The following is a 27,416-nucleotide window of genomic DNA, read 5'->3' as shown; positions in this document are numbered from 1 at the left end:
CTTTTGATCGACTGTGCTATCTGTTATTTTTTGTACTTTTGACTGACAATTCTATAACTTGATCACTCTTTCAATCAGTCGTTCTCTATCTATCTATCTATCTATCTATCTATCTATCTATCTATCTATCTATCTAGCCATCCATCCATCCATCCATCCATCCATATATCTACAGTGCTGTAAACATTCTTTCTACATCTCTCCTCCTCCTCCTCCTCCTCCTCTCCCGCCTGCTCTTAGTCTCTGGCACACTGTGTCGTTCCCTCTCAGTTCTCTCCTCCTCCCACCTTGAGCTTCACGTCGCTGACCCAACACTCATTGGAAGAACAGCCTTCAAACATAGACTGTGCCTCACAATAAATCCACAACTTTCATTTGATTTTATAAAATCTTTGCGTTTTTCCTCATGAAGATTCGAGTTTTGTAGATGCAAAACTTCACTTTTGTTGCGCCATCGCGCGCGTATACTGAAACGAATCCACACCCGCTGAGACTTGCCCATCTTCTGCAGTCGGGAAAACAGCAAGGAGAAGAGGATACACGTTCAGTAATTTTTAACTAAAGAAGCCTCGATACTCATTACCAAAGTTTCCAAGAAATTCACATGCGCACCAGGAAAGGGAAATATTTCCTCTTCGCGAATCCCGTTTCCTCAGCGCATTCGGAGAAAGCAGGAGCTTGAGAAATCATGCTGGTTTCTGTGGAGAGGGGCAAGATACTAAAGTTTCTCTCCTGTAGGTTAGATGAGTCGGTCTGAGCTGTAGAAATCGACGCGTTTTCCCCGAGAAACCAGGAGTTATGCGCGACTCATTCACGAGACACGGATTTTAATTGACAGAGGAAGGCGAGGATTACGTAGGGATTATTATACATCAAATGACGACCTGATCTGAGGTAAAATATTATTAAAAACAATTTTATTTTTTAAAATTATGTTTTATATCAAAAATGTGTTTTAATATATGAGGTTGAAGTAATACAACTAACGTACATTGGTAAATGTTGTTCTCTATAGACGCTTGCGTCACGTTTAAGAAGTCCAAGGTTTTTTTTCTTCTTTTTTCTCTCTCTCCAGTTTTGCGTTTTAAGGTGTGTAAAGTGAAAAGTTTAACTTTTAAAACGTTTTTTATAAAGTTTAACATTTTAAAGACTCCGTTAATTCAGTTGCGTGCGCACCGTCCAGATGTTGTTGAACGCCAGAACGCGTCATGCGAACGCAATTGAGATTTTTGCTGTGAAATAATCATTTGTATACTAATACAGTGTAGTCTTCGCAGTAATGAAGAATATATTTATATGATACGTTTATTCTCAAAATATAGGAACAAACCATTTTGGGTTCCCCAAATAAACTATCATGCAACTCATTTCTCAAGAGAACCACCTTCTTCACTGAAGAAACTGTAATACTGTTTATATTGTTTGACATTTTTAGTTAGTTTCTGTCAACAGTAATTTTTTGAATGATTTGCATTTTCAGTTTTGCTAGAAGTATGTCTGAAGTGGGTCTCTGTTTTAATGTTTTCAGAGTCTTAGTCCTTCCCATCCATTTTGAGAATGAAAGTGTTCCAGATTGGGCCGCTGAGGCTCGCTCTTCTAGTTCTGCTGAGCGGTGTGTCATTTGGAGTGGTTGAACTGGAGCCCCTCACTCAAAACCAGCCTCAGTCCCTCAGTCCCCATCCGCCTCAACAGAACATCACCCTGGCAGTCATCCTTCCTCTACACAACACTGAGTACCCCTGGGCATGGCCCCGGGTTGCCCCTGCCTTGCACTGGGCCCTGGACAAGGTGAACTCGGACCCCAACCTGCTGCCAGGTTACCATCTACAACTGGTCTTCAACAGCAGCGAAAACAAGGAAGGAGTGTGTTCGGATTCAGTGGCTCCTCTCGTGGCCGTGGACCTGAAGTTCTCATATAACCCCTGGGCTTTCATCGGGCCGGGTTGTGACTACTCGTCCTCACCTGTGGCCCGTTTCACCACACATTGGGAGGTTCCGATGATCACAGGTGGGGCGAGAGCACTGGGTTTCAATTTGTACTCGTCCATCACCAACATCGGCCCAACGCACAAAAAGCTGGGCGAGTTTGTGGTCAGGATGCACCGGCATTTCGGTTGGAACAAACACGCCATGCTCATGTTTAGCGATAATAAGAAAGACGACCGGCCGTGCTACTTTGCCGTGGAGGGGCCGTACACACAGATGCGCGAGGACAACATCACAGCAGATGACTTGGTGTTTAATGAGGATGATGAACCCGTCCGTTATGAAGTGCTTCTCCAGGACATCAGCCAGAAAGCCCGTGGTAAGTGTAACATGCATTGGAGTGGGGAAGAGAGGTCAAGTAGGAATAGAAGGATGATGTTAAATGCCACATTTGTCAAATGTAAAAGCCCTTGCTCACATTATCTGGCTGACATAGGTTTGAAGAAGCTTGTCTCATTGTTTTAGGGTTGGACTTGTTTCTTGTTGTCATTTATTGTAGCCCTGTAACTCTGTTCATTCAGCAGCGTAATACAGTTGCATTCGGAGTGATAAATATCCCTGCGAAAAAGAGCTGCGCTTAATTTTACTGAATGCACAATAGGAGTGTTTGAAACTTAAAAAAAAAATATATATATATATTTAAAAGATTAAATCAGAGAATATCGTATTAAAGAAGTAAAAGGCTACTTTAAGAGAGTTCAATTTCATGCACTTTGTAATAATGTCAAATTAAAAGTTTAATTTTAAAGCACATTTTAAATAATTGTTTTAAAAATCGTTCATTGTGCTTTAAAGTCAAATTATTTTGATGTCGACTAACATACTAACGCAAAAGGTAAAGTACTTGATTATAATTCTGTAGTGTGTTAACTGTTAGTGTGTTGTTTGATATTAAATTTATAGTAAATACATTTTACTACTAAATTACTATGTCATCGTTACAAAATATGTGTTATTATTTTTTAGAAGTAATCTAAAAAACACAATAGAAGTAATTATGAAAGTCCTGCTTTGGTGGGTCAGAAACACTAGTACGTTTACTTAATCGCATTTAAATGAATTTAAACTATAATACGTTTTAATTTATAACATGCGGAAAACATTGCATTCAGTTTATTCTTTTTAAAGTTGTTTCCATAATAAGCACTCTTTTTAAAAGTGTGATAAAGTGTTTTTTCACAAGGGTATATGGTTGTGTTCGATTATGAAAGAGACTTGAATCATAATAAGACTCACTATTTGAAACATAAAGTCACAGTTGTTTTTACTTTTTTTTTAAGAGAGAGAGAGATTTTTGAGAGGAAGTTCAGTTGATATGTGCTGTATGACTGCTGTCAACACATCATTGATATGCAGTACATGTTACATAATGCTATAAGTGCTATAAACCTCTCTGTGGTTATGAAAAATGTAAAGTATTGTGAGGCTGGGGAGATTGGAAAGGGTTGGAACCAGTATTTTGAAATGCCAAACAGTTGAGATTAAGAATCAAATCCGTGGAGATACAATACGTCTGGATATTTGCTACAAGTATATGGTTTCCTTTCTCGGTGATAACATGCATTATTCATGAGTTAGAGAAGAGCATTGTCTCTGATGCCTGTCTATGCAGACGTTATTTGATCCATTCTTGTCACCATTATACGATACTATTTGAGTCACACCTTAGTATAAAAATTGAATATAGTTGTCAGTCTCAAACATTAGCTAGTTTACATGCAACCAAATTATTCATTAGTAATGGGATTGAGGGTTCAATTGGGCTGAAAATTAATTTTTGTAAAAACCTCAATCAATCGATCTGAATGACATTTCAATAGGATTGGAAGGGGTGGTGCAGACCTGAAGAAATGTGAGAATTTAAGCACATAAATGCTTGAATTTGACAGTTTTCTTAGTCAAATTCAAACACACCTTATGAGCATATAGTGGGGAACAAATAAAAGTGAATAAGTGTAGGATTAAATCTGAAACTAAACTGAACTAAATTGTTTTGTTAAATGCATTCATGAATAGAAGTAAATAAATGTATATATAAATAAAATTAAAAGACATTTCTTTAAAATCTATAGCACTGTAATGAGGCAGCTACATATGATAGATAGGACAGAACAAGTATTACAATAGTAAAGGCTCCAATACAGAGCGACACAAAGCTCTTATGCGCATCCTGTCTGCAGAATGATGCTTGAAGCAACATGGCAAAGAAAAGTTAAAAGCGCAAAGGGAAGAAATATTGAGGCGTAGTGTATTATATCTATGATAAAGTCTTTTCTTTCAACAGATTTCAGTTCCTGTGCGTGTATAGTGCTCTCTACTCCAGTGCTGTGATCTAACAGACATGATTTAGAAACAGCACTAAATTCCAGCAAGATAAACTTTATGGTGCTTTATAATGTTTTTGTGTCTTTCGTGGGGATTAATAATAACACAGAATCGTAAAAGCACAATATTGGATTTGGATCGATCTTGGCTGACTGATACCCAATCATACAGAAAAATGCAGTATCGGAGCCGGTACAGATACTGAGTATCGGATCGGTGCATCCCTTAAAAGTACACCTTTAACATCCTATAACAATATGTACTTAGATAACAAAAGAAGAAGAACATTAAACTCGACTGCTAATGCAAATATTGACAGAAATGTGACTGACAGCTTTATAACTAGAGCCTAAAGTGCAGATTTATCACTCAGTCTGTCTGTGAGCTGCCGCAGGTCCTGCACAGGTGAACAGAAACAGGAAGCAGAAGCCCCTCGAGCTCGTCTGCCTGAGGCTAAGAAATCAGTGCACACAAGCATAGCTCTAGAAACAATTCACTCAGAAGAGATGCAATGGCACTCTCTATTCTTAGGGTCCGAGACAAACATTTGATCATTTCATAATAGTTTGAACGGGTAATAAAATCCTGAGAATATGAAAATTGGAGAGAGACACAATGGGAGAGACAGAGATATACTGAAATGTCGAGAGGGGAAAGAGTACATACAGAATAATTTAGAGAAAATTACTGGCTCATTGTTGGCCTCACACACCAAGAGACATAAGAGTCAAGGTCGTCTCCTCTTCAGGGACCGAATAAAAAGAACTGGCAGACAGGTGGAGATTGATAGATGTAGAGAGTTAAAGAGATGAGAGAATAGTGATGAGTGATGAGTGCAAGCATCTCTCTCTGTTTGTCCTCTTGTTCTTATTCTGCTGTAGTTAATGGAGGAAAATTGATTCACTGATGCATCGTGATTCTGAATCAATCCATAAGAATTTTTAGTTATTGTTAATAGTTATTTTTTTGAATTGCACACATTGGAAAAACATTATGGATAAGTGATGTGTATACAGCATTCCTAAGGGCGGCATATGCAGTGCATCGGTAGGATATGTTGTACGTATTTCTATCATTCAAAGGTACATTTACACAACAAATTAAAATGTAAATTTTTATATGAATATGAATATGCATGAATTATTAATCAGACCAGATCAGTCTGGCCTAATGTGATAACTGTGACTATATCTCAATTATCCCACAATTCTATCTTTATTTCTCATAATTCCATACTTATAAATCTCACAATTTTGAGTTAACATCTCGCAGTACAGACTTTTCTCCTTGCAGCTGTGAGTTTGTGTGGCAATTTTGACTTTTTCCTCTGAATCGTGGCTTTATAACCCAATTTTCACTTTATATCACACAGTGTGACTTCACACCTTAACACTGCGAGAATTCAAGTCAGAATTGGAGGTCGTAAAGTGGTATTGCGAAATTCACACTGTGCGAAATATATATTCAGAATTACGTTATAAACTCAGAATTTCAAGAAATAAATTCTGAATGATGTTCCTGTGTGTGTATGTTGATGATGTTATTTGTGAGATATAAACTCAAAATTATGAGAAATTAAGTCTGAATTTTGGTACATTAATTCCTTTATATATTAGTGCTGTCCAAAAAAATTTATCACACATTTTTTTCTGAAATTAATTGTGCAGTTAACCACAATTAATCCCACCTAACAATACAGTTTAAAAAAATACTTTTATATTGCAATAATTTCACATTCAATCTTCAAATTATGTACAAACAACATAAAGACAGTATATTTGTAATATTTGTTTAATGCAATCTTCCATTTTCTGACTGAAGGCCAGTATTTACTACTGATAGTAATACTACTGATGTCTCTGTGAGTTTAATTGAGAGCTGTCAATTTGAACATATAGTAGACTACTTAAAATAACTTCCAATTTATGTGAACTTAAAACAATCTTCACATAAACCCATTATTATACATGTAATATTTACTGTAGCTACCCGGGCCCTTCATCACGCAGGGAAAATACAGAACATACAGTATATACAGAATTTAACAAATTTATCAAACACTAAATTTAAATAAAATATAGATGAATCTTTAAAACTATAAACATTTAATAAAATTACAATAAATAAAAAATCAGTTGTGGAAACACATTCTGAAGTTGATTAGCCACAGAAAACAAGATGTCTATTATTTCTGTAGTTCTATGCTATGATCTTCAATAATTCTGATTGTGTGTACTATTTAGGATGGATAGTATGCAAATATAGATGCAGTCATAGCTGCGTTTACGTTTCTCTAGACAGCATGTCTCACCCGAGTGCCTGTAAATGCAGTGAATGCTTTTCCTATTTTGCAGCATGTACCCAAAAAATAACCGCAGGTTGTCTGAATATTGACTTCCTATCTGTGTGAGTAATTGCTGTCTTTCCAGAGTGATGAAAGAAGTGTAGGAGTGAACGGTCTTCAGCTGGTGCACTCTATGGTCAGACAGGGTCTAAATCTTCAGCTGCTGTGCAGGCAATTTAATGGGTTCAGACACTGGAGGAGAGGCTTGTTAGATGTCCACCAGAACATGGCATCTTTTTAATAAGGCTCTCCATTCCTTGATCTCAGAGTCACACACACAAATGCATGTATACCGGCATTTCGGACACAATCACACACACATTTTCTATGTTCAGCTCAGCTTGCATAAACAACTCATTGTTTAGGCTATATAGAGTATCATGAAAATAATACGCTTTTTGTTGTTTTTGAAATAAAAGGATCCTGCTCATAAAACCTTATACACACTGAAAAAATGGTAACCTGCAAATGGTAACATCTAAATTTACATTTGGCAGACGCTTTTATTCAAAGTGACTTACAGTGCATTCAGGCTACACATTCTTATATATATATATTTTTTTTTATCAGTGTGTGTGTTGTTCCCTGGGAATTGAACCCACAACATTTTGCATTGCTAATGCAATGCTCTACCACTAAACGTATAAATATATCTTTATTTAAAGTAATAAATTACCTATTACTATCATTGTATTAGAGTATTGGTGAGGAATGGGGACTTACAGTATATGAAATTTTGATTAAATACTAACATTTAATTATATATACAGTAAAGACCAAACGTTTGGACACACCCTCTCATTCAAAGAGTTTTCTTTATTTTCATGACTATGAAAATTGTAGATTCACACTGAAGGCATCAAAACTATGAATTAACACATGTGGAATTGTATACATAACAAAAAAGTGTGAAACAACTGAAAATATGTCATATTCTAGGTTCTTCTTTTGCTTTGATTACTGCTTTGCACACTCTTGGCATTCTCTTGATGAGCTTAAAGAGGTACCTGGAATGGTCTTCCAACAGTCTTGAAGGAGTTCCCCGAGAGATGCTTAGCACTTGTTGGCCCTTTTGCCTTCTGTCTGCGGTCCAGCTCACCCCTAAACCATCTCGATTGGGTTCAGGTCCGGTGACTGTGATCCATCACTCTCCTTCTTGGTCAAATAGCCCTTGATGCCTTCAGTGTGACTCCACAATTTTCATAGTCATGAAAATAAAGAAAACTCTTTGAATGAGAAGGTGTGTCCAAACTTTTGGTCTGTACTGTATATATATATATATATTTATTTATTTTTTTGCATTATACATAAAATAGAGTTAAGTCTATCAAATACAACCTGGTGTCATAAAAATACGTACCTCTGTGCACTTTTCTTGCAACACCATTTTTGCATAGCTTACTGCACATTTCGCCACAGTTTCAAAGAGAAATGTCCACTGACATGTGTTTAAACACTGGTTCAATTTGTGAACCCTGTCACGTTTTTACTATGTGGATATAGATACGTAGTGGCGTGTATTTATTATGTTGCATCAGGTATGTATTGCGGCAGTTCAGAATTCAAATCTGTTGAATTCTTCCATCATGTTGGAAATATGCCCTACACCAGTGGTTCCCAACATTTTTCAACTCGCGGCCAACACAACCAAACACATATGTTTGTGTGGTCCACTGCAAAAAAATTTACTGACCCCGCTATTCATGGATTAATACACTGTAAAAAATTTCTTGTTGTTTTTACAAAAACTTTTTGGCAGCTGTGGTTGCCAGAATAATTTTGTAAAAATACAGAAAACTGTAAACACATTTACGTCAAAAACTGTTAATTTTACAATATAAAGCTGTAATTTACAAACAAGAAAATGTGAATATAAACCAGTAAATTCAACAACACACAAAATTAAATCTGTTTTGTACCTTGAAAATACTGACAACCACCATAATAATAAAGATGGTACTGTATAAGAGAAAGCCACATGAAGTATCAAAGCTCATCACAAGTAGCTTCACCACAAGCAGAAGTATATATTAACATATAGAAGGTGCACATTTATGGAAACACAAAACACCATCATGGTAACACACGTGATACTTAAATAATGCAAAAAACTTTCATTAAGCAACAGAAGATGTAACATAAAGCTCAAATGTACATAACTGATAACAAGAACTATTTAAAAACATGATTATTTAAACAAAATACTTTCAAACGTGGAGTGTCACGCAGGGAATTATGGGAATATCATTTTACAGTTTTAGACTGTAAATTATACATTGATTTGTTCTTTTTTTACTTCTAAAAGCTGTATAATTAACAGAATTTTACTGTAAATTTACATTAAATGCTTTGTTAGATCTTTTACAGTTTTTCCCTGTATATAGTACGGGAACTTACTGTTAACCTATTATCAGTTTTTTTCCGTAGCGTTTTTACAAAATTTTACAGTTAAAATTACACTTATTTTTTACAGTGTAACTTACTCAGAAGCTAGATTGTTAACTGTGTGTATTGAATGAACTGACAATGAACAGAAAATAACTCAGTATATCAAAGGAAATACAAAAGTGATCAGATCTTTATGTCCTACGTTCTTAATTACAATGACCTCTACTGATGATTAAATCTAGAGTATGTCCACGATTGTGTGTGGGTTCATGCACATGCTGAATCAGGTCAAAAGTGTTTAAAACAGTTATCATTTCTTTTGTAGTTTTGTTTTCTGCATTATCTAGGTGAATATTAAAATCCCCAGCAGTAGCAAAACAGTCAAAGTCTGAGGAAATCATTGACAGCCTTTCTGTGAACTCTTCAACAAAGGCTGGGGAGTATTTTGGAGGCCTGTAAATAATGATAAACAGAATGTGTGGAGCACCTCTCAACACAATCCCTAGATATTCAAAGGACAAATACTGATCAAATGACACTTGCTTGCATTGATAGACATCTTTAAAAAAAAGCAGCTACACCTCCACCTCTCCTAACAGTCCTGCAGACACTCATGAAAGGAAAGTTAGGAGGGGCTGCTTCGTTGCACTGCAGCTGTTTTCTAGCCATGTTTCAATTAGACACACAAAATCCCGGTTGTTATGTGGTTATTAAATCATTAATTAGAAATTATTTATTTTTTAGTGAACAAATGTTTAAAAAAGCTAACTTGATGGTATTCCATTTTGTTCTCAACAGCAATATTAGTTTGATGCATAACAGGCCATTATTATGCATCACATTATTACTGAGATTATTACTGATAAACATTTCAGTAAAAAAAGTGCTTCACAAATCTCAGACAGTGGTTAAATGTCATAATAACTTGACAAAATACACTTGTTGAATAATTTTTGTTGAATGCAAATGCTAAATGTGTCTTGTTTAGCCATGTCGTCGTCGCTCGTCACCAGGGCCGCTGCTGGCCAAATGGGTGCCATAAGCAGAATTGTATCATGGTACAAAATAAAGATAAAAAAACACCTACTATAGGGGTCAGAATATACAGTGGGGCTCGAAAGTTTTGGCACCCCTTGCAGAATCTGTGAAAATATGAGTAATTTTCAAAAAATAAGAGAGATCATACTAAATGCATGTTATTTTTTATTTAGTACTGTCCTGAGTAAGATATTGTACATAAAATATATTAACATTTAGTCCACAAGACAAAAAAATAGCTGAAATTATTAAAATAACCCACTCAAAAGTTTAGGAACCCTTGGTTCTTAGTACTGTGTTCTGTTACCTGATGATCCTCGGCTGTCTTTCTGTTTTGTGATGGTTGTGCATGAGTCCCTTGTTTGTTCTGAACAGTTAAACTGAGCAGCGTTCTTCAGAAAAATCCTGCAGATTCTTCAGTTTTCCAGCATCTTTGCATATTTGAACCCTTTCCAGTAGTGACTTTATGATTTTGAGATACATCTTATCATACTGAGGACAATTGAGGGACTCAAACACAACTATTTAAAAAGATTCAAACGTTCACTGATGCTCCAGAAGGAAACAAGATGCATTAAGAGCTGGGGGTGAAAACTTTTGAACACGATGAAGATGGCCAAATTTGTCTTATTTTGTTGAAATATAATTTTTTTTCATTTGAAGATCAAGGTAAATTGTAAATTGTACTTAATTTGTGTACCGGGAAACATACAAGTATCTTCTGTTGCTTACGAAGGGCAAAACCAAATGAAAAAAAATTATATTTCAACAAAATAAGACAAATTTGGCCATCTTCATCGTGTTCAAAAGTTTTCACCCCCCAGCTCTTAATGCATCTAGTTTCCTTCTGGAGCATCAGTGAATGTTTGAATCTTTTTAAATAGTTGTGTTTGAGTCCCTCAATTGTCCTCAGTATGATAAGATGTATCTCAAAATCATAAAGTCACTACTGGAAAGGGTTCAAATATGCAAAGATGCTGGAAAACTGAAGAATCTGCAGGACCTTAAAGATTTTTCTGAATAGCGTTGCTTAGTTTAACTGTTCAGAACAAACAAGGGACTCATGCACAACCATCACAAAACAGAAAGACAGCCGAGGATCATCAGGTAACAGAACACAGTACTAAGAACCAAGGGTTCCCAAACTTTTGAGAGGGTTATTTTAATCATTTCAGCAATTTTTTTGTCTTGTGGACTAAATGTTCATATCTTTTATGTACAATATCTTACTCAGGACAGTACTAAATAAAATATAACATGCATTTAGTATGATCTCTCTTATTTTTTGAAAATTACTCACATTTTCACAGATTCTGCAAAGGTGCCCAAACTTTCGATCCCCACTGTAACTTTAATAAAAGTAAATAACTAAATTGTAATTAAATTGTATTTTTTAATAATTACAATTGTAGATATAAAGTTGCCTATGGTTATGATTTTACTAATACAGTTTTCTGATTGATTTTATAGTGTCAAGCATTCAGAAATGACACAAAAGAATTTAACTTAAATAAAACCATGGATTAGCCTTTGTAAGGGTTGTGATGTCCATGTTTTTGTTGAAGGCTAGCTTTTCTATCACAAAAAGGTGGCCACCAATTAAAGATAAAGTGGATATTTTAATTAAACATTTGGTCAATATTAAACAAGGATTTGATCATCCTTGTCTGCAAGTGAGTTCCTCCTTACCCTCCACGTAACACCATGGTTAAATTTATAGTTACCGTTGCTACAAGAACTATGTTTTGCTTGGTTAATTTTCGGAAGGGAACAACATGGAAACTAAGAGAATATTAAGGCAGATGCAGTGGTGATATTACTATCACCGACATTAAAACACGTTATTAACTTAATGTTATCAAACCCAAAAAAGTTTAACAGGATTATAAAAGTACCTAAAAGTGACAGGAGGCCTCATCTTGGGCTTTTTTCTTTTACTGTTTTCTTTTCCCGGGTATAGTTGTCCATCATTTGCAGTCAGACGCAAACATGGGGTGAGAGTGAGCACGTGCGCGGCTGCGGGAATTGCGCTTCATGTGTCTGTCTGTCTTCACCGTAAAAAGCATTTTCTATGATTATGTGTATATATATATGTTCATGTTTACTAGCTTATTTACGTATATGTTTATATATAATACCTTAAAAACTTGTTCTGAATATTTTAAAGGCGTAATAGCTGATGAAAAATCAGAGATTTTATCTCAGTTTTTATTTTATACAAAACATTTTTGCACTACTAACTTGATGAGGAGGACAAGCTGGGCCCACAGGTTTTGGTTGTTGGGGGACCCGCCGTTTTTTAGTTGATATCTGGGGGCTTGCAGCAAAAGAGTGGGAGAGTTTGGTCCCAGCATAAACCAGTTCATCTGTCTTCTGTAAGAAGCTTAGAAGTGGAGATGCTGGAGAGATCTTCTGATGTTCTGATGTGTCAAAATCTGTTTGTGGGCAGGGCTCAGCCGGGATGGTGTCCATGAGCAGGGCTTGTTGTGGCTCCGTTGTGTTATCAGTGTACTTGTGGGATGTGTCAACCACATGATGACTCGGACGCTGACATGAAGTCCTGTCATCACTCATACTCTGTTCAGGTGTGTGTGTGCCATTCAGGTTGAGTAGTTTGGCACACACTACTGAAAGATATTGTCCTTTAGCAATCTTGAAGTTGTAAATGAAATTGACTCCTTTTAAACGACAGATTCTTTGTAGCCATGTGTTCAGCCCAAGCAAACAACAAAACACATTAGATCCCCCTTCCTTGGAGTGGTCCACTGATGAACGACTGAACTTTAAGTCTTCGAGGTTTTCAAAGAGTTCACTGAAGTCCTTCTTAAGGAGTTGTGACTGCTTTTTCCAAATACCATTCTTCCCCACTTGGATGATGATACAATTTGCAGTCTCGTGCTTCATTAGAATTTTCAGAAGTTCCTTTTTCACATCAGAAATGGTTGCTAGAGGAAGAAATGTTGTTGGATTTCTGCTACTGATGTTTCGGCTCTGAGCTGTATGCTGCTGTCTGCTCGACCTTGAGCGCCTGTTAGTAGCGGTGTTAGCTGCTGGCTGATCCGTTCCATGTTTAATCACATTTGGGGATTCGACACATGCATTCATTAATGCTTTAAATCTGTTCTCAAGATGTATAGGGGGTGGTTGAATGCCAGTATTCACAAGCCTTGTCATAGGGTACAAGCGAATCTAGGGTAGAGGATGCTGTGGCAGCAATAAGAGAAACTCATGACAATCTGATGTCTTGTGTGCCTTTGGGTCTCGCTCTCTATTTGTGGCATCAGTAAGTGTGATTTAGCAAAGATCAACAAGTGGTCCCTGGTTTAAATAATGGAATCAGCCCATTGGTATTTCCACATGAAAAAAATCCCTTGTGACTTTTGTTCTTCTTGGCTGTGGTTTTGTGTTTTTATTTTGGCCTGTATGACTCCCGTTACTTTTATTGACCTTGTCATCCTGCCATTTCTCTTTTCGAGCATGCAATCAATCAGTTTGCAGGTTTAGCTGGGACATTTGGTTACATTCCAGAAGGATACTTGCGAATGTCCTGCGGCTTTATCCTCGTCCACTGAAACTAATACTGATGTTACGGCTACACAGGAGATTGTTGTCATTTTTACTCAAATCGTGCTGTGTGTTCTGTGTTTGTGTTTGTGTGTGCGTGCATGTGTGCATATATATACTGTACATAAATACACACCCATATGTATTCATTTTTCTAACAACATACAGTAATAAGATGAAATATTTTCTTAAATAGCAATATTTTTACTTCAATATTATACATTTGAAAACATTTTAAGTTAACATGACAAGTTAATAATAATAATAACAATTATTTAAAATAACTTTTTATAAAAAAATGTGTGTAACTCAGTACTTACAATTATTTATTATTATTATTGGTGGTGGTGGTAGTGTGCAATTTTTTTTTCTGTTATATTGTTAGGTGAAAATTAAGACAATTAAGTATAATTAATAATCATTATTTATTATAAGTAGTAGTTATAATTATTATAATATTGTGCCTTTCATATATAAAATGCGAGTAAAAGTGCTTCATATGTAAAAATATAATATTTAAGACAATAAATACATTAATAGCATATTGAAATAGATAAAAACAAAAATAAGCTAAAATTAAGAAGTAACTAGAAATAGTTTACTTGGTCTCACTGAAGGAGCCAGATGATGAGCCAGATGATTGAATTTGAGTTGAGGGAGGAGAGCAATAGTGGAGACTTGACTAATGAAACCAGGGGGCAACAGGTGAAGGCGGAGCTGAGCAGATGGAGACCCATATTGACACTGGAGGCCTGGAGGGCCAAGGTAGAACCACAGGCTTGCTGGACCGAGGGAGACGAAGGCCTGGCAGACCGGGGCAGAGCCGGTGGGACTGAGGACCAAGGCAAAGCTCGAAGGAAGGAGGAACCCAGCAGAGCCAGAGGGATGGAGGGATGAGGCACATCCAGGAGTGGAAGACCATGGTAGAGACAGGTCGATGACTAACCAAGGTGGAGCTGGAGGGACGAGGGACCCTGGTGGAGCTGAGGGAGCGTGGAGCCCAGAAGGAGGGCTGAGGTGCATTCCAGGGTTCAGAGGACTGACGTGGAGCCAGGGGGATTGACTTGCCTAGGCGGAGCTGGAGTTATCAAAATAATATATTGTAAATATTTAAAATGTTACCCAGCCCTAGTTTCTCAGCATTATAACACCTGTTATGTATGCCAAAGTCACAGCACCGCTTTCATGACACTAGTGTGAATTTCCACAAGGATGAAGCCTTGTTGTACACAGTTGTCTTTTTTTTGCTTTCTGAGGTCTTAAAGGAGTCATATGCTCAGAGTACAGGGGCTTGGAGGTTTGGAGCGGTCCTGGCGGGTGCTGGCAAGCCTCATTGTGAGCGTCAGTGCTCTGGCTGAGATGTAGGCGTCGAGCTAATTCAAACGGCATGCTTTTGTCCAAGAGCTGGATTACATCCTGAATTTGTGCCGTTCATGTCAGTGTTTACCCCCAGAGCGCTGTTTACTAAACCAAAGCTGCAAAAGAGAGAAAATGAAAAAGAGAAATATCCCACCCAGCATATAGTAGTATCCTGAGGGAAGTCGTGGTCTTATCACCTGGTGGAAATAGATCAATCCCGTCATTGTCATTATGCACCGATGCCGCTCACAAATGTGGTTTTTCTTACATTGTCACACATGATGGTATCGGGAGCTTGACACAAATGCTTATTTCCACAGGGCAACATGGCTGGTTTTAGTGAAACAGAAAAAGTATATAGTTACAGATACAGTTACATTGTTAAGCGGTTGCTAGGATTTTCTGAGCTGTTGTTAGGTGGATTATTAAATGGCGTTGTGCATTTTTTATTTTATTTTTTTTATTTTTTGTTTTGTCATTCGGGGAAAACAATATAATTCGAAATAGAAAACTATTATAATTATCATTATTATATAACAGTAATATTAATGACAATTAATATTATTATTGTTATATAGCACCCCTTCAAACATACAATAGGTAAGAATATAAAAACATTTTAGACAGCAAATAAATAAATAACATGCATACGATAGATTAAAAATAGCTGAAGAAAAGGAAGATTAAAAAAGTAACTGAGCTTGCTTCAATAAAGATTAGTGATGCTTCCAGAGTTTCTATTTAAGAATTAGCTCAGAGATAAGCTGTGCTCTTCACAGCACTTCAGTTGGACTAACACTTTCACAATCTCCTTGGCCGCCATGATCGAGCGCCACTGAACAGGAACCAGGTTGTTTCCATAGCGACAAGGAGCATCTGTCCAAATGCTCAAAGGTGAGTGGGCGTGACTAGACCTGTCACCTGTCACCTGAATCGAAAGTTTTCATTTAACATGGACCAGAGCTGTCGGGAAAAAAAACTCACAGACCATACGCCCACACATGGTCCAAACAAACGGTACCACCCATCCACTCACAACAGAAATACATCTACATGCCTCAGTCCCCACACAGAAAACACACACAGTTCACTATCAAGAGGTAACAAGACAGCTGCAGCATGATCGCAACAAACAAAACCAATGTTGCTTTTATCGCCAAGATTTCAACAGCATGATAAGTGTGAACTGACATTTCCAGATCTCAGCACTCTGCACTGTAATTCATATAGATTGTGTGGCTTTCACTTCCAGCTGGAGCGCTGAGCTCATGTCAGTCATTTAGACACAGCTGCTAATGATGGCTTGGGTTGGATGGTGCCTTTCAGCAGGACGATCCCAGCTTCACATGCTGAGGTGCAGATGCACTCATTGGTGTTCCTCAGACATGTTTTTGTATCAAACATGCTTCTCTTGTATCTGGTAAAACATGTATTGTATAAATTAAAGGGAGCTGTCATCATCTGCTCAACCTGATGCCATTGGAATACATATATATATATATATATATATATATATATATATATATATATATATATTTTTTTTTTTTTAAAGGAAGTCTCTCAGATGTTGCTGCTGACTTGTTGCCTCACTGCCTTATTAGGCAATGACTTTGCAGAAAGCATTTGTGCACGAAAATACCTCCTGAAACTGACTTCAGACAAACTTAACATAGTAGTTTAATGATTAACAACAAAATAAAAGAGCCTTGGAGACAACGATGTGAATATTTAATTACAGTAAAACAGTACTTTTTAGATAGAAATGACAGCAAACATTGAATTTTTTTTTCAAAAAGTGCAGTTACACACAAACTTGCCACCAACCGCAAATTTCCATTGTCATCTTTATTTTTAAGCTCAACTGTCATGGAATTGAACACACAGGATAGTGGAATATCATAGTAGACAGTATGTGACAGAATCATTAGATAAGGATGTGCCAGGTTTCCTGCAGAGGCAGCGTTTTTCAGCTTTCAGACTAAACCAGAATGTTCAGCCTGCTTAAATATGGATGGTAAACGCAATTGTCAGTCCTTTAAATGTTCTTCATTGAAATTCTTGCCTTTGGGCCTTGCTTTTCATTTTGGTTCATGCTTCTGCATATTGCACCTTGGCATGTTCACAAAACACTAGAGAACCAGTGGAGTTTGTGTCCAGGTTTTATTTTCTGGTGTATGCATATGTTTTTGTGTGAGGGGGTTAACTATGCTAAGATTTCTATTTGAACATCTCTGTACATTTAATATAGGCCAGAATAGATATAAGCATTGTATTCGGCTATGGTTTCACTTGTGTAAATTCAAATATGTTACCAGCAGTGTTGGGTGTAACGCGTTACAAAGTAACGCGTTACTGTAATAATATTACTTTTTTCAGTAACTAGTAGTGTAAGGCATTACTCGTCTGAAAATGGTAATATTATTACAGTTTTCCCAAGCTAGTTACTTGCGTTACATTTGCCAGTAGCACCTTCATCACACACACAAGGCACACAACACAGAGAACAGAAGGGAAGGGAAGGAGGGCGTGAATGGAACAGTGATTGGTCTGGGTTTGGCACGAGGTATCATTTACCATCACTGATTGGTCGACAGCCGGCAGCAGAGCGGCACGCTCAGACAGATGGGGAAAAATGGAAGCGTCAACAACGGCAAGCTCTTTTTCAGAGGAAGGTTCCCAGCAACAGAAAGCTAGTTTCGACGGGTGGAGATTCAGTAATTATTTTGTAGGAGTGCTCCGATCACGATCGGCCGCTGGTTAATGCGCATCTCAGTAAAGCCGGTTCTCTAATCAGCGGTTTATTCCATCAGGTGCGTGAACCATATGTTCATACAACCGTGCCAATAAACGCTTAAAATAATGAACTGGATTTGCGCATCTTCTCAGTTAATAACGGCTCTGTGTAGTAACAGCTGCTCTATGTGAAATCACGCACCTGATGGAATTAACCGCTGATTAGAGAACAGGTGTACTGACGAGCAGTAATATAAGTGAGTTGTGTAAACAGTGATTTATGTGACTTCAATTATTTCTTATTAAACTGAAATCGAAAAGTAAAAAGTATTTTTTGGAAAAACCACATCCTAGTGTTAGTCTTCATATGCTGATGAATAGTGTTAACACGGATATAGAAAAATAAGGAGTGCAAGAGATTGATTCCTAATGTCAGTTTATTTTTAATTAATACTATAGTAGTTCGGTTCCCTTTACATCTTTAACTACCCGTTAATTTATCAATTGAATGGGTGACCTATCCTCATTAATAGAGCAAACATTTGTCCCCCCTGAGAGAATTGGCAGGAGCCGCCACTGATAAAGACCCTAAAGAACACTCCTCCTTTGTATGTTCTCCCTCCATCTGATGCATCTCAGGCAATCATAGAGTAATTAAGAAAAAAAGATGTAACTAGTAATATAACTAGTAATATAACTAGTTACTTTCTCCAGGGAGTAATAAAGTAAAGTAAGGCATTACTATTTTTGAGAGTAATATGTAATATGTAATATATTACTTTTTTGAGTAACTAGCCCCAACACTGGTTACCAGTCAGAAGTTGACAAAACATGGTTGACAAAAATCACTGAAACTGTTCATCAGTTACATAGCAACCAAAGGCACACTATCTGAGAACACTAGGTTTATGGCTCCACAGGAATGTGCAAAGCAACTCTTCACTCAAGCCTCTCAAAAACAGACACATAATACACATAAAAAAGGGACTTTTCTCTAATTAATTCATAGACAAACCTTTCTTTGAAATAATTCACATATACTTTAGGGCATTGTGTATGCTGTTACTGTTTGTGATGAGTTCGTTAACAGAGACATGCAGAACATGCAGGAATCATATTTAAATCGACTTTTGCGGCTTTATATTTACAGATACATATCGTGATTTGATTTAAGTGTAATGACCTATTTTTGATTCATTCATTCATTCAAAGTTTGACAAATCCGTGACATTCCGCATAAAACGGTTACAAAAATTCTGTATAAAAAGAATACACTGCGTAATGTTCCTGCTTATCATGAAACCACTTGCCTGATGTGAACATAAAATATATTAAATACCACCACTGGTGAAAGGGCCAGTGTAATGCAAATATATTTGAAAGGTCTGTGCAAGGATATCGTCACTTTCTCACAAGACCAGTCAGATCTCGTGCCACGAGATCTCGTCACACCCCTAGTATTTACGAGTGTGCAGAACTCAATGAGCCAATGCTAAACAATAGATCCAGATGCAATTTGTGTGGCTGTGTCCTCAGTCCATAAGTGGAACATTGGTCTGTACACCTCCCACTCTGATGGATCAGTGTTTGTCTTGCCCATACTGATTCTCTATCCAATCTTAACCTTGGATGCTGTCTTGTCTCAGCACATCAGAGAAAGCTTATTTCAATTATAATCAGGAATGCTGTTCCCTGGAATGCTGTACATTGTCAATAACCTGTTAACTTTTAAGTATTAGGATAAAAGGGAAACTTAGCTTAGCTTATGAAGACACATTGAGATGAACGGAGAGTGAAGTATATCCAGATGTGATGAAGATGCTTGATTTTTGTTGTAGGGAGGGCTGATTGTGACTGAATTATTCTGAAGTCACTTCCAAATCAATACTGGTTGATGCAGTGAAAACTGACAAAACTGAATCTGAAGTGAAATTCATGTGGGCAACAAATACTTCATCTGTTTGAAAGCTGTCCTGTGTGAGTGTTTGTGATGAACTGTCTTAGTGACTGAACTGAAGCTGACATAACGTTTGACTGTGCGACAAAACCCAAGGCTGAAACAGTGCATTTTCTGTTCAATGAAACACTCTCAAAAAAAAATATATATATAGAAGTTGCGGTTGCACTTTATTTTACAGTACGTGTACTAACATGTACTTATAGTGTACTTACAGTGTATTCATCTAAGAAAGTTCTGGTAATAAAAGTTAACTGCATGGGGTAGGGTTAGGTTCAGGGTTAGTACCTAGTTATTACGTAGTTATTGTAATTACTATAGTAAGTACATGAGGAACAGGAGTGTCACGGTAGGTTTTATGTACTAATATATACATTTTAGGTACTTATATGTATCTTTAAGATGCCAGTGTAACCCCTCTCACCCGGGTCCTCTCTGACGCTCCTCGCACTCGCTCCGAGCGGGGCTCGAACCCGGGTCTTCCGGCATGGGAGGCGGACGCACTAACAAGGAGGCTAAATGGCTACAGCCACTAGTGTCAGTCGCTAGTGCGTCTCTTGAGATCGGGGAGTGAGGTTTACCTGCACAGCACCACTCGCTGGCCTCCGTTACACTCACCCCCCTAAACCTCACTCCCATCCGGGTCACGGCACCAATGTAACCCCTCTCATCCGGGTCCAAAAATGAAAATTATGTCACCCTCATGTCGTTCTAAAACAGTGAGACCTCCGATCATCTTCAGAACACAATTTAAGATATTTTAGATTTAGTCCGAGAGCTCTCAGTCCCTCCATTGAAGCTGTGTGTACGGTATACTATCCATGTCCAGAAAGGTAAAAAAACATCATCAAAGTAGTCCATGTGACATCAGAGGGTCAGTTAGAATTTGTTGGAGCATCGAAAATACATTTTGGTCCAAAAATAACAAAAATTTATTCAGCATTGTCTTCTCTTCCGGTGTTCTGTCGATTTGTCCTACGCTGTCAGATTTTCCTACCTCCAACTAAAACAGTGGGTAGTACAATACCACAACGAAAAATGCTACTGTAAAATTATGGTTTATTAATGTCTACATCTACCACAACCCTAATCATACCCTTACAAGTACTACAAATACAGTAATTATGTGTTATATTCGCGGTTGTAGCTAGAAGGGATACAGCTACAGGAAACCAACAATTAATATTATTTTCTACCAATTAGATTGCGTTTTTATTAAAGTCTACACCTACCCCAACCCTAAACCTACCCTTACAGTAATGCAGATACATTAAATATCGTTGTTAAGCATGAGACAAAGGACGCAATATTGATGTGCGTGTGCGCAGTAAACCCGGGTAGGAAAATCTGACAGGGTAGGATAAAATGTCAGGACACCGGGTCTGTTGTGAGTGTGTTCAACTGTCACAGTAGTCGTGCTCACAACAGACCCAAAAGAGATGCTGAATAAAGTCATAATTTTTGTTCTAACTTATTCTAACCGACCCTCTGATGTCACATTACTTTGATGTTGTTTGATGACTACTTTGATGATGTTTTTCTTACCTTTCTGGACATGGACAGTATACCGTACACACAGCTTCAATGGAGGGACTGAGAGCTCTCAGACTAAATCTAAAATATCTTAAACTGTGTTCCGAAAGTCTTACCGGTTTGGAACGACATGAGGGTGAGTCATTAATGACATAATATTCATTTTTGGATGCACTAACCCTTTATGGCACCTTTTCAAAAAGCAATAATTTAGGTACTAATTTTCAACTTTAGTTACAAATCTGGTACAAAAATGCACTTTTTAGGGGTAAGTACAAAGGTGTACCTTTTGAAAGGGGACCGTTCCAGTGACAGCTTTTGTATGTCTTTTTCAGAGAGTGTAATGTGAAAAATGAATATACATTTTCACTTGCTAAAGATAGCATTTAACAGTGTCATTAACTTATTAGTGTTTTTAGTGATTAACTTAAAGAGAGCGTTATATGTAGCGGCAAATCTAAATCTAAATGTAAAAATACAGAAACAGAGTGTCCACAATAGCCAATAAATAAAAAAACTAATGTAGTACGGATGCATTGTTAAAGAATCCCTATTAAAGAAGCTGTTATAGACCACAGTTAAAATTATTTGGACATTTTCTGCTATAGCATTTAGGCTATTTATGTATTTAATGGAAAGCTTGAATTAAAATCCATGTATGTATGTGAGCTTGTATGTGAGGCCATACTAATGATGTATGTAGCATGCTAGTCAAACATTGCTCAGCCACCCACCTTGTAGGTTTAATTAACAGAGTTTCTGTTTTCTCTGAAAGCTTTAGGCTTTTCCGGTGAATATCTTTGTGGATCATTAATTTGACATTCTGACACTAGACTATTCATCACAGGTAATAATGAATGATATTCCCAGGGTATTAGAGCATCAAGCACCTTAAAGTCTGTGAGGAAGTGCCAGACAGCAGAGGAGAGTGACAAAGGCAGAATAAATATGCTCTCTAACAGTAATACTGACACTCCACGCTCACGTTCTTAACAACTGGTTAAATATATCCCCTAGATGCCTGGGCACGCTTGTCACAGAGCATTCTCTATAATCAGGATCTGACACAGACTTTATTAAGTATATGAAAATGGACATCTCAGCTAGTGAGGGATGAGAAGCATCAGTTTGAGATAAATGTGGACAGAGTTTGGGGAAAAACAAGCTGAATTGTTATTTATTACGTGATGTATTGTTCTGCATATTGAAAGATTGCGACAACGTGCAGTTCAAAAGAAGAGTTTTTTTTTTTTTTTTTTTTTTTTGTGGCTTCCAATAGAGTGCTACAGTGATGACGTATATCTGTTAGCATCTCCCTGGTTTTCTCAACAAGTAATCGGCTTTTGGATTATTGCAGAAAAATAAGCTCTGTGACCACTTTAAGTATGATTCTTTAATGTTTTGTTCATTATGATAATCTTCACAAATGAACACAACTTGAACTACTAAATGTAAGCTATAAGTAAACTAGCTCTAACTAATATGTACACTTTAGAAAGATTATAATATGTAATTTTTTAAGTACTAATGTCTACCTTTAAAGTACTATGATGTACCAATTATGTGTAAATAAGGTACAAAGATGTACCTTTTAGGTTTTTAGTTAACTACAATAACCCTGACTGGAACAATCCTCAATCGCTTTACGTATACGTCGACATTCCATGTCCTTTATTGTAAAACCCACGAGACACAACAAAAACACAGCTCCGACCACAGCGTCCTCCATCCTCCTGTTGTTCAAGTTGTTCTTCTTTGTCAACGTTGTTGAACGCCGCGCACAAATGACATCATTGTCAACCGGCTTACGTCATGTCCTAGTACACATGGTCGGTGCGAATGCAAATCTTTAAAATGGTACTGGGAAATAGTTCCCACAAAATCGTCCCAGTACTTTTTAGTACTGTACATTTAGTTGTGGAACTAAAGCAATGCGAAAGGCCCTATTGTGATTACGTTGGAGCTCAGACTGGTAAAGTTCCTCTATAAAAGGAGCCTTTTAAAACGACCCTGACAGTACTCCCCCAAACATTCATCTGTCAACACTGACTTATAAATACAAGATTTGGTTAGCAGAGATGGCATAAAAAACTTGTTTATAGCCTGGGAACATAATTATTGTAAGGGGAGGAGAGTGCTTGATGTAAAATATTGCCTTTGGATTCGTATCTTTGGGTTTTTTGTTCTTGGTAAGGTTTTTTGATGCAAGATCTCACAGGGGCCATAAACAGAGAATGACGTACCTGATTCCATCATTTTACCTCTGGCTAGTCGTCTGAGGTATTTTCAGTTTGATTTTATCTGACTGAGAAAAAAAGCTGTTTATGTGAAATGACTCAGTATGACGAGAAAGCAGCGACAGCGTGAAATGAAAAAATGAAGAACTCAGAGCAAAACAATGAGAGGTGATTTTTCTGTCAGTCATGCCGTAAACTATTCCCAGCCCTGTCTTCTTACATTAAATATGAAGGAAAAACAGAACTATATCAAACAGTTCCCAGCAGATACCGCTGTGCCAATGATGTTTAAGGGTACATACTAGGGCTGTCCATGGTTAACCGGTTAACCGATTAACCGTTAAAAATCGTGTAACCGAGTGAAACATTTTGCTCGGTTAAGTGACGTCAATGGCGTGCATTGAATTTAGTTGTAATACATTTTTGCACCACCAGAGACCGCCAGAGCGCTCCCAGACATTTGTAATGTCCACAAGAAGAAGTCATTTTTCTAATATGAAGCGGGCTAATACGAGTGACTGTGCAAAATGCAAGTATTGCAATACAGTGCTTAGATATACTTCAAGTACAACCTCGTTGTTGTAATCTCAACAGCCAACACCCGGGCATCATTAGGCCGGTCAGGACACACTGGATGCGTGGCGAAAGCATCTCAGCTGCGTGGCTTGTCTGTTTTTAATTCGGTTCCCATGTTAACAGGTTAGAGCTTGCCGACTGCCTGCGTGAGACGCGCGGCTCAGGCGCGGCTCGACGCGTGCATGCTAGAAATAGAACCGACGCCTTGTTGGAAGCGTTTTCAGGCAAAGTATAATAGGAAAATATGTTTATATGTCATTTTGTACAAAAATACATATTAATTCATGACATTTTGATATTTGAAAGTCTATAGGTTGACATAAATTCAGATATAAATGTAATTTAAATAAATAAATAATTATCGATTTTCAAATATTGTACGTGTCAAACATAGTCATAGCCTTAGCGAGGCGGCCGCGGAGTCTGCTTGTTACCTTTTGCCTTATACATTTTAGGCTTATTCTCAAATTCAGATTGTGTTAATGGGCGGCATTATTAGGCAGTTTTAATAGGACAATTTGACCGGAGAGATTAAATTTTGTCGGACATTCCTTTTTTTTTTTTCGGCCAATGTCCGGAAATTACTATGGTTATGGTTACTATGGCACACTATGGTTAACCGAGTATTAACCGCTAAGGGCCTCGGTTAACGGTTAATGAAAAACTTGAGAACGTGCAGCCCTAGTACATACTGTAAAAAGGGAGTTTACGTGATTGCCAGCACAGAATAGTGTACTAGCATATGCACACCGTGTTCCAAAATATTATGCAAGTGACATATCAAAAGGATTTCGGTACATTAAAGAATCAGATTTTTTGTGTTTGTGGTTTTCACATCATTTCAGGAAACTATCAATCTCAGACTGGTTTGGTCAATAGTTTGCCAGGTCTTCTTAGGTAAATGGAAACCCTACTTAAAGAGGTTGTTCCACATTATTAAGCAAGTCACAGTTCTCGTGAAATATGGTGAGGAAGAAAGATATTTCTGAAGGTGAAAAGTATGAAACAATGCAATTTCTTGCAAAATGGATCAAAACAAACAATATTTTGCTAAAAGCAAATGGATTATTATTGAACCGTCAAAAGATTTGTGAGTGACTTAGAGCACAAAAGATCTTGGTCAGATGAAGATTTATTAAGGAAAGTTTTTGTCAAACAAATTGACTGTATTGTAATGTCAGCTGTAAAAAAAAGCCACTGCTGAGCAGCAGACAGGTGGAGAGGATCTTGAGACAATAAACTTCAAACAATTGTTCATTTGGAACATGGTGTATTTCTGCAGTATGTATAGTAAGCTGGCATTCAAATGTTTGGTGTAGGTAAGATTTTAACATTTTTGTAAAGTCTCTTTTGCTCATAAAGACTGCATTTATAAAATACAATTAAAACAATAAAAAAAAAATATCATCAATAAAAGCTGCTGTAGGTAACTTTTGTAAAAATATATTTTTGACATATTTGTTAAACCTGTCATTATGTCCTGACAGTAGAATATGAGACAGATAATCTGTGAAAAAATCAAGCTCCTCTGGCTCCTCCCAGTGGTCCTATTGCCATTTGCAGAAATCCATCGCTCCCGGTAAAAAATAACCAATCAGAGCTGCGGTCCGTAACTTTGTTTGTGTTCAAAATGTAGAAAAATGTATATAATAAGCGAGTACACCATGAATCCATTTTCCAAACTGTGTTTTTAGCTTGTCCTGAATCACTAGGGTACACCTATAATAAGTGTTTATATTCAGACTATTTTAGATTGCTTCGGGGGTACCGCAGCTGAGTAACCCAGTACCTTTGTGATTCTTCATAGACATAAACAGAGAGAAGTAGTTCCGGCTACGATGTTCTTCCACGAGACGCAACCAGTTCTGTTTATTAACCGCTGGAGCGTCAAAAGTTACCTACCGCAGCTTTAATGCATGAATGCATGAAATAACTTAAAACACGTTCTGCTGTACATTCACCAAATTGGCAAGTATGTTTAACTTTTACATTTATCATTAGGTAATGCAAACTGTTTCTCATACTGTTATTAGAAAATACAGTGTAGCATGCAGTAGGCAGTGGTCGGTTTCATTTTCAGTACTGAGTGAGCCTGAGTCAACAATTAAACTGGATTTTCACCAGGGCATTGCAATTAGGGAAATTACATTAGAATTGCTTCTAGCCCTGAATGCATTTGACTGAGCTGTGATTCTGATTGCCTGTTGATTAGTGGAATGAGGAGTGGAGATTTCTCTTAATTAATTTGTCACCCGGTGATTATGATCACATAAAAACAAGATGACACAAAGTGTTAAACTAGAGATAATATTTACCATTTATAAGCTAAATTCCCTGTTCAGAAGAAGAAACAAACTGACCTACATCTTAGATGGCTTAAAGGTGAGTAAATGTTCGACAAAATAATTTTTTTTATTTTATTCCTTTAATATTTCATTCCATGACCCTCACCAAAAACAGACCAATTATCCGCTCTACTGCATGTTATGCAAAAAAGAATTCATGTGGTGAGGGAGTCATGTTGTTTGGAAAGAAAGAAGTCTGTTTAATATAAAGGGAACAAAAGAACATTAGACCTAAAAGTGAAGGAGACAGAAGCTATGCAGTGGCATTGGAATTCTTTTCAAATAAATTTGTGTTTTAAAACTTGGAAAAGAGTCACTGTTTCTTGGAATTGGAATGAAATGGCCACTGTTAAAATCATAAATGCAAACCACCTCATAGATTGTTAGTAAAGAGTCCACACTTCAGCTGTACTCTGTAGAGCTCTCGTGTAGGTTCTTCTGTTCCGTTCATCATTCAATTCCGTGTGCGTGGAGAACACCAGACTGCTATTGGGCCAGTTAAAGAGGATAATGACATATGGGTTATTCCCAGGGCATCATAAATGAAGAGCTTGTGTGTAGTCCTTTTTGGTAATCTTTTCATCCGAAATAACGAGCACTCTCACATCTGTCACTGTTATTTAAGCCTCACCTGCTGTGAATCTCACACAGCAGTGCTGCTGATGCTGCACACCTGAGAGACACAAGTGCTTTCTGTTATTGTTGTGGTATGTAATTAGGGTTTTATGACATCTGCAAACATCTGTGAGTTTGGACAGAATTCAGTTTGGTTCACTCAAGTATCAAAGTCTTTTTCCGAACTCCATGGCAACAGATAAGGCACTTTATCTTCTGTCACCGGGAGTTCCTCCATGATCAATTATTTATGAAATTACTGCACAATAACAAAGGCTTCTACAGGTGACAGAAAGAAACCTAGATAGAACAACAAACAGACAGACTATCTATCATTCTGTCTTTTTTCTGTCTGTTTGTCTATCTGTCTATCTATTGTTCTGTCTGTCTGTCTGTCTGTCTGTCTGTTTTTTTGT

The 27,416-nt window shown here is 37.3% G+C and overlaps 1 protein-coding gene across 2 annotated transcripts in view; it reads left to right on the top strand.

Moving 5' to 3' along the window:
• The first annotated feature begins 271 nt into the window (after positions 1-271).
• LOC113090821 (atrial natriuretic peptide receptor 1-like) overlaps positions 272-27,416 on the top strand; it is a 103,245-nt gene continuing 76,100 nt past the window's right edge. The window contains exons 1-2 of one of the 2 annotated variants that reach the window (XM_026256427.1): positions 272-894; positions 1,529-2,305. In XM_026256427.1, coding sequence (XP_026112212.1) covers positions 1,558-2,305 — 748 coding nt within the window. In that variant the 5' untranslated portion in view covers positions 272-894; positions 1,529-1,557. Of the gene's footprint in view, positions 895-1,528; positions 2,306-27,416 lie in introns of those variants that run through there. The other variant, XM_026256428.1, reaches the window with a different exon arrangement.

The sequence above is a fragment of the Carassius auratus genome, unplaced genomic scaffold, assembly GCF_003368295.1.
Source record: "Carassius auratus strain Wakin unplaced genomic scaffold, ASM336829v1 scaf_tig00214021, whole genome shotgun sequence".
In the NCBI taxonomy this organism is placed as follows: Eukaryota; Metazoa; Chordata; class Actinopteri; order Cypriniformes; family Cyprinidae; genus Carassius; species Carassius auratus.
Note: the sequence above shows the minus strand (reverse complement) of the source record. Positions and strands in the feature narration are given on the sequence as shown.